The 7,918-nt window shown below is 65.3% G+C and overlaps 1 protein-coding gene across 1 annotated transcript in view; it reads right to left on the minus strand.

The window, feature by feature from the left end:
* Positions 1-7,039, minus strand: part of IRS2 (insulin receptor substrate 2) — a 31,085-nt gene extending 24,046 nt beyond the window's left edge. Inside the window, exon 1 of the mRNA XM_025364520.1 lies at positions 2,500-7,039. Within this exon, the coding sequence (XP_025220305.1) occupies positions 2,500-6,508 (4,009 nt within the window). The 5' untranslated portion in view covers positions 6,509-7,039. The remainder of the gene's footprint in view (positions 1-2,499) is intronic.
* Between the last annotated feature and the right edge of the window lie 879 nt (positions 7,040-7,918).

Consider the following 7,918-nt stretch of genomic DNA (forward strand, 5'->3'; position numbering starts at 1 on the left):
TTTCCTTTCTGTCTCAACAGACCACAACTTTGGTGCTACGTGGCCTAAGGTGACACTAGTCTTTCCTATTCTGCTGTTCTCTGTGTTCAACTTACTTTACTAGAAACCCAGTGGGGCAGATATTTCCTTTTTTAAAATGTGATTTGGCGTGGTGGACTGACTGCAGTTGTCCATTTTGATTTAAAAGAGTCCTTTTACATCTTAGAAGAGGGTTCATCATGATACCCACACAAACTTCAGAAAAACAGCAGCCCTAATGATCTCTCATCTTTGTTCAGCAGCCACAGAACACAGGCTTCTGTTTGGACTTCACAATCGAGAATCCTATGGCTGAAAGGAATTTTATGTTGGTGGGAAATCTTAAATGAAAGCTCAATCCAGTCTCTAAATAAACTTATCTCTTAGAGTTCAACATTTTCACTAGCCTGAAAAGGGCACTGTCTCCTATTTGGACCCCAATTCTGAATGTATCAGCTTCATCAGAAAGGCCTTGAGTCCCTCCAGGCCTGTAGGCACAAATTCCAGCTTATGGCCCCTGCTATGGCAGAGCCCACTGCTGGGGCCCCACCTCCACCCACTCCAGGTTTGTCCCACTGGCTCCACTGAAAGCAGGAAAAGGTGTTATGTTCTTAGGCTGTTTTCTGATTAGAATCAGATTCCGGCAAGATGTAGTTTACTTTCATGTTCACACTAGCATATACCCATTTGTGCAGACCATAAATATGTGTGTGTTTCCCCCCTCAATTATACTGCTGCTGTGTTTATAATGGTCTGTGTCTTAAAGGCAGCTAATCCTTCAACTTTCTGACACACTAGCAATAGTGTATAAGTAACTCCAACCAAAGTGACCTTCAGCTGAGAATCACTGTTCATGGGATACATTCTAGCGACTTCCAATGATTTAATTGGATGCTGAAGCACCACACTCCTGATAATTCTCTGTGACTCTTTTCATCTTCTAGTCTACGGTTTTAATAAAGGAAAGAGCTTTTCTCTATTACACTGGAATAACAGGGTATTCACCCCACAGCTATAATTTTAAATCCCATGGACCAACAGTCCTAAGTATACTATAAAACAGATACTAGATTTGGATAGCACTAAACTGGTCTATTTAAGAACAAAAGGCTGCGAATCCCCAGCCCACCTTGATCCTCATCTTATGACCCTTGAAAATTGTTTACACCTTAGGCTCACATCTAGTCCACCATCCAAATTTTACTATATGTTTCACTGTTCCCATAAAGCCTCTATCCTGCTAGGAACCCCACAAAGAAAACAGCTATGAAATTAAATAAAGTCTCCCAAATTGAACATTCACCTTTCCCTTTCATCTCCCCCACCCAAACACCATTCAAAGTTTAGACAGCCAGAATGCACCACCAGCTGCAAAGTCAGCCGAGCTCTGTCTCCTCACGGATATTTGATGAGAACGCGAAGAACAATACCAGCACCCTCCTATCCAATTGTTCTTGAAAAGACCTGTGTTTTTTGTCTTTCCCTGTTTTCTCCAAAGCACTGATTGTAAATCCTGGCTGCACATTCAAATCATCTGGACAAGTCTGAAAAACGCCCGTCCCTGCCTCCTAGACATCTCATGTTTCACTTCAATGTGTCTTGGCATGAGGCCCAATAGGTAATTTTTGAATCCTCCCCAGGTGAGTCTCACCTGGGGCAGGGTCCTCAGAGGGTGGTCCCCTGGCCAGCAGCATCGTCATTATGTGGAGACTCACTAGAAATGCACAGCCCGGGCCGCGCCCCAAAGCTACAGCATCGGAAACTGCGGGGTTAACACAGGCCAGAGATCCATGTTTCAGCAAAGCCCGCCAGGTAACTCCCACATATGCTCAAGTTGAACACCACTGCATTAGGCTGTGTGCAGCCTTACCGTTTCACCCTTCAGACAAAAACAATGCCTCCGATGGAAAAGCTCCTACAGTTTATGTGTAAAATGGAAATAGTTAACTCTCACTATTAACAGCCATCAAAATGGATGCTCATTTCTTAAATGACTTTCAGGTCTGAACCTTCAAGCTCACCAAGAATCAGGCGGAGCCCAGCTCCGGGAACACAGAGAAAGGTGAAAACTGCAGCTGCGGGCAGCGGTCCGGACCCGCAGGTCCTCCGGAAGAACGGACCCAGGCACCCAGGGGAAGACAGTCGGGTGCCCCACGGCCTCTAGTGTGGCCGGTCTGGGAGAACTTCCACTGTGTTAAGGGACAGGGGACTGTGGGACGCACAGAATGGGGGAATGGGTGGGGCCTCAAAAATCAGTCTCCCTCCCACGCGGAAAACGTCATTCAACTCAAAGACGAGTGTTCTGGCAAGTTCTCTGAGGGAAGAGAACAAGGCAGCCCACAGAAAAACAAAACAAGGAGCCAGAGCCAGGCTGTTGGCTTCTGGGTCAAGGTCCCAAAGAAGTGAGAGCAGTGAAACCCAAGAGGCTCCCTCACCGCCCCACCCCTGCTTCCCGCCAGACGCCAAGGCAAAGGGCCTCACCTTTCACGATGGTGGCCTCCTTCAAGTGGTGGGACAAGAAGTCAATGCTAGCGTAGGTGTTGGCAGGGGGCAGGGCACCGGGACCTGGCCCCCCGCACCCGCCACCGGTGCTGCCGACGCCCACAGCGCTGATGAGACCCCCGAGGCTTCGGGTCCGACCCCAGGAGTTCTTGTCTCCCGGCTGAGGAAGTGGCGACTGCGGCTGCGGCTGCGGCTGGGGTGGCAGCCCGGGCTCCTCCCTCACGTCGATGGCGATGTAGTTGAGACCATTCTGGAAGCCGGCAGAGCTCTCTCTGCGCATTGGTGATCCACCGCTCCCAGGACAACCGACCAAGCCCCCGGGCTGACCCGGGGTCCAAGGCCGGCCCTGCGGTGCCAAGGGGGGCGCCGGCTGCAACTGTCTGGGGGAGGTGGGCGGCTCGTCGCCCCCTCCAGGGACGCCGCCCACGCCGCCCTCGCTGCTTTTCCTGAGAGACACATTTTCCACGGAGGCCGAGTTGTGGCGCTTGGGGTTGTGGGCGAAAGACGGGGACACGGGGGTGACCGTCGTGGTGGAGGAGAAGGTCTCGGAGCTGTGGCGGCGGCGGCCCCCCTGTGGGTCTGCGCGGATGACCTTGGCGCCGCGGTGGGGGTCCGGGGGCTGGCTGGCCTGCAGGAAGGCCTCGACCCCCGACACCTGCTCCATGAGGCTCAGCCTCTTCACGCCCGACGTCGGGCTGGCCACGCGGACAGCTTCTGGCTTCGCGGGGGCCGCGATGGGTTGCGGCGGGGTGGCGGCCACACCGAAAGCCATCTCGGTGTAGTCACCATTGTCTCCGGTGTCCGAGGACGAGGCGGCGCCTGGGCCCTGGACGGTGGCAGCGGCCGAAGCAGGGGGCAAGCGGTACAGCTCCCCGGGGGGCGGTGGTGGCGGTGGCGGCTGCAGGGACGACGACGGGGATGCGGACGGACGCGGGGGCAGCGGCGGATACGGGGAGGAGGCCTCAGGGGACAGGAGGGCGTCCAAGGAGCCCACGGGGTGGCCGCTCCGGGCGCCCGGCTTGGGAGACTTGGGGGAGCTGAAGTCCAGGTTCATGTAGTCAGAGAGCGGGGAGCGCTGCCGGCTGTCGCTGCTGGTGCCCGGGGTGCCTGAGCCCAGCGACGAGGCCGGGCTGCTGGCGGACAAGAGCGAGGAGGACGAGGCCGCCGACGCCAGCAGGGGAGGCGCGGGCGGCGACAGGCGGGCCCCGGGCTCGCCAAAGTCGATGTTGATGTACTCGCCGGGGCTCTTGGGCTCTGGCGGCAGTGGGTACTCGTGCATGCTGGGCAGGCTGGGCAGCCCCTCCAGGGACAGGCGCGTGGGCCGCACAGCCCGGCCGCGCTGGCCCAGGAAGCCCTCGGGGCGGCCGCCGCTGGGTCGCACCGGCGAAGGCACTACGGGGTGAGGGGGCTGCGTGGGGCCTGCCCCGAAGGCGCTGGCCGCCTGGCTGGGCCCTGGCGTGGCCTGAGGCTCCAGCCGCTCCTCCTCCAGGATGCGCCCCACGGGGGAGCTCATGAGCACGTACTGGTCGCTGTCCCCACCGCAGGTGTAGGGGGCCTTGTAGGAGCGAGGCAAGGAGCTGTAGCAGCAGCCAGGAACGCCCCTGAGCGGCTCCCCGCCGGCGTGCAGGGCTGCGGAGAAAAAGTCGGGCGGGGTGCCGGTGGTGACCGCGTCGCTGGGGGACACGTTGAGGTAGTCCCCGTTGAGCAGCAGCTTGCCGTCCGCGTGCTCCATGGACAGCTTGGAGCCGCACCACATGCGCATGTACCCGCTGTCCTCGGGAGAGCTCTCGGCCGGCGAGCTGGCCTTGTAACCGCCCCCGCTCGCCGGGAATGTCCTGCCCGCCGCAGAGGTGGGCGCTGGCCCTGCAGGCCCCGCAGGGGGCACGGTGGCGGCGGCAGCGGCGGCGGCCCTGGGCTGCAAGATCTGCTTGGGGGCGGACACGCTGGCAGGGCTCATGGGCATGTAGTCGTCGCTCCTGCAGCTGCCGCTCCCACTGCCCGCGAGGGCCGCGCCAGGCGTCATGGGCATGTAGCCGTCGTCTGCACCCAGGTTGCTGCTGGAGCTCCTGTGGGAGCCGATCTCGATATCTCCGTAGTCCTCTGGGTAGGGGTGGTAGGCCACCTTGGGAGAGGACGCGGGGCAGGACGGGCAGAGGCGGCCTGCGCTGCCGGAGAAGGTGGCCCGCATCAGGGTGTACTCATCCAGCGAGGCGGAGGAGGGCTGGGGCACCGGCCGCTGCCGGGCCGGCGTGGTCAGGGAGTAGGTCCTCTTGCGCAGCCCTCGGTCCAGGTCCTGGGCCGCGTCTCCCGAGACCCTGCGGTAGGGGCGGCCACAGTGGCTCAGGGGCCTGTCCATGGTCATGTACCCGTAGAACTCACCGCCGCCGCTGCCGTCTCGCGCAGGGGGCGTTTCCGCGATGGACTCGGGCGTGTTGCTCCGGTGGCTGCAGAAGGCGCGCAGGTCGCCGGGGCTGGAGCCGTACTCGTCCAGGGACATGAAGCCGGGGTCGCTGGGGGAGCCCGAGGCGGAGGCGCTGCCGCTGGAGGGCCGCTGGCCGGGGCCGTGGTGCAGTGGGTGCGGCAGGGGCGGGTGCGGGCCCGGCGGCGGCGGGTAGGAGCCCGAGCCGTGGCCGCTGCTGGACGACAGGGAGCCGGGGCTGGTGGCGGCGGGCGGCGAGTGCGCCACAGGCATGGACATGGAGCGGCTGTGCTGCAGCGCGCCCCCTGCCGGCAGCAGCGCCACCTTGCTCCCGCGGCCGCCGCAGCCACCGCTCAGGGTGTGCGAGCGGCTCAGGGGCGCGCGCACCGGCCCGGGGCTCAGGGGGCTCCCAGCCACCGACACTGGCCTGGCGCCCGCGGCCGCTGCCCCCGCCGCCGCGCCGCCGTCGCCCTCGCTGGCGGTGCGCACCCGGCACGAGCTGCACTTGGCCGCCGGCGGGGTGGCGGCCAGGCTGTCGGTGCGCGAACGGCGCACCAAGCCCGTCTGGCTGGGGGGTAGGTTGACCAGGTGGTGGTGGCGGCGCGCGCCGGGGACGCTGATAGGGTGTGTGGCCGACGACCCCGACGACTGGCTCTTGCTGCGTGGCCGGAACTCGAAGAGCTCTTTGAGCGCCTTCATGGCCTCCAGGATGGTCTCGTGTATGTTCTGCGCCACCACCGAGTCATCCGCCTGCATCCACAGCTCGCCGGGACCCGTGACGGCCGAGCGGCCCACCTCGATGAAGAAGAAGCTGTCCGAGTGGCCGCAGCGGCGGATGTTCATGAGCTGCAGCGTCACCGACGGCTGCTCGCAGTTGAGCTTCACGAAGCCGATGGTGCGCGCCGACAGGCACAGACGGTACACGCCCGTCAGGTTCTTGCTCTGGCCCAGACCCTTGGGCTTCAGGTTCACCTGCCACACCTCGCGGTAGGCGGCCGTGGCGGGCGCCACCAGCCCGTAGCTGTCCTCGGCCCCGGCGGCGCCGGCAGAGCCGCCCAGGGCGCCGGGCAGGGAGGCGCTGCAGGACGCGGCGGGCGCGGCGGTGGGGGGCGCGTCTGCGGCGGCCGCGCGGCCCTCGCTGACCAGGTCGGTGAGCGCGCGGTACCAGCCCTCCTGCTCCTGCTCGTTCTCGGCGGCCACGGCGAAGTACTCGTCCTTGGTGTAGAGGGCGATCAGGTACTTGTGCTTGGCGTCGGCGCGCTTGTTGATGTTCAGGCAGCAGTCGAGCGCGATCACCCGCTTCGGCGCGCCTGCCTTGCTCCGCCACTTTTTCTCGCTCTCGTAGTACTCGAGCCGCGGCGGCTGCGGCGCCGACCCCCCTCCCGCCGTCGCCTCGTCGCCGCCCGTGCCGGGCCCGCGCAGCACGAAGAAGCGCTTGTGGCCGTGCTTCTGCTTGCGCAGGTAGCCGCACTTGCGCACGCTGTGGTTGTTGTTGTTGTTGTTGTTGTTGAGGTTGGGGCCGTCTCCGCTCGCCGGCCCGGGCGGCCCGTGCCGCGGCGGGCTCGCCATCCCGGGCGCTTCAGGCCGCGCCGCCCGGGCCCGGCGCCCAGGGGCTGGGGCGAGGGGCGGAGGGGGCGCGGGCGGGGGCGGCTCCCTCCCACCCTTGCGCCCGGCCGCCCGCCCGAGCACGCGTCCCTCGGGCCCAGGCGGTGGGGAAGGTCCGGGGAGGCCCGCGGGGGCCAGCACCGCTCGGCTGCGCCGCGCCCTCCGCGCTTCGGGGCTCCCAAGGATGCCCGGCGCGGGCGGTGGCCGCCCCCCGCCCCGGCTGCCTGCGGCCGCTGCCTCCTCAGGCTCTCGGGCGGCGCCGGGGGACGCGCTGACTGGGCCGGGAGTCGGGGTCCCCGAGCCGCGGGGCCGAGCCTAAGGCGCGCGCGGCCGCACCGGGGCTGCTGCCGCCGCGTCGCGCTCCGGGGAGCCGGGGTGCGCCCGGGCGCTCGGGGTCCGCGCCGCCGCCGGGGCTGCTGCCGCTGCTGGTGCTGCTGCTGCTGCTGCCAAAGGCGACCCGGGCTCGTCGCGGTCCCCGCCGCACAGTGAGTAACACATCGCGCACCGAGTGACTGAACTAAGAAGAGCAAAACAACATGTGACTCGGCGTTACGCAGGCACACACGGCGCGGCCGCCCCGCCCCGCCGCCTCGCATTGGCGCCGCGCCCCCCCGACGGACGGCGCGCTCGGCCAATCGGCGCGGCGCTCGCGGGGGCGGGCCGCGCGCCCCCGCCCCGCCCCCCTTTCTCCCCGGGCCGCGTTTCCCGCCGTCCCCTCCCCCTCCCGCGGAGGCCCCGGCCGGGCCGGGCGGGGTGGGGGCGGCCCCGGCCTCATTAATCAGCGGCTCGTTGTGGATGCCGGCGGAGGAGATGCCACCCAGGGCGGGAAAAGGGGCGCGGAGGAGGGGCGGGGCGGGCCACGGCGCGCAGGGCCCTTCCCTCCCGCCTCGGACTCAATTAATTGGGCTTGAGCTTCCGCCGGGGAGGGGGCGCCGGGCGGGGCCGCGGCGGGGCGGGGCGGGGGATCTGGATCGGCGGCGGGGGCTGCGGCCTCGCAGGGGAAGCCTGGGCGGCGAGCTGGGCCCTGCTCTCGGGGCGCGGGGTCCCCATTCTGGGCGAGGGCGGCCGCTCCCGCGCTCGGGGTGGGCGCGCCCCCTCCCAGTTCCCCGTCCCCGTCTCGGTCCCCCGCAGCCGGTGAGCGCAGGGAGGTTCCAGGGCCCGCGGCCGCGGGTTCGCGAGGCCCGCGCTCCAGATCGAGAGCGGCGCGCGCCCTTTCCCGGAGGACAGCGGGGCTGCGAGGGGCGCAGAGGGGGCGCCCGTGTCCCACCCGATCGCGGGCGCCTTACGGGGCGTCCTCTGCGCCATTCACTTGTCAGCTTCTCGGGAAGTTGAAATCGCATTTGGGAGGTAATAGGAGAAAGAGATTGGGGACGG

Source organism: Theropithecus gelada, chromosome 17 (genome assembly GCF_003255815.1).
Source record: "Theropithecus gelada isolate Dixy chromosome 17, Tgel_1.0, whole genome shotgun sequence".
NCBI classification, from domain to species: Eukaryota; Metazoa; Chordata; class Mammalia; order Primates; family Cercopithecidae; genus Theropithecus; species Theropithecus gelada.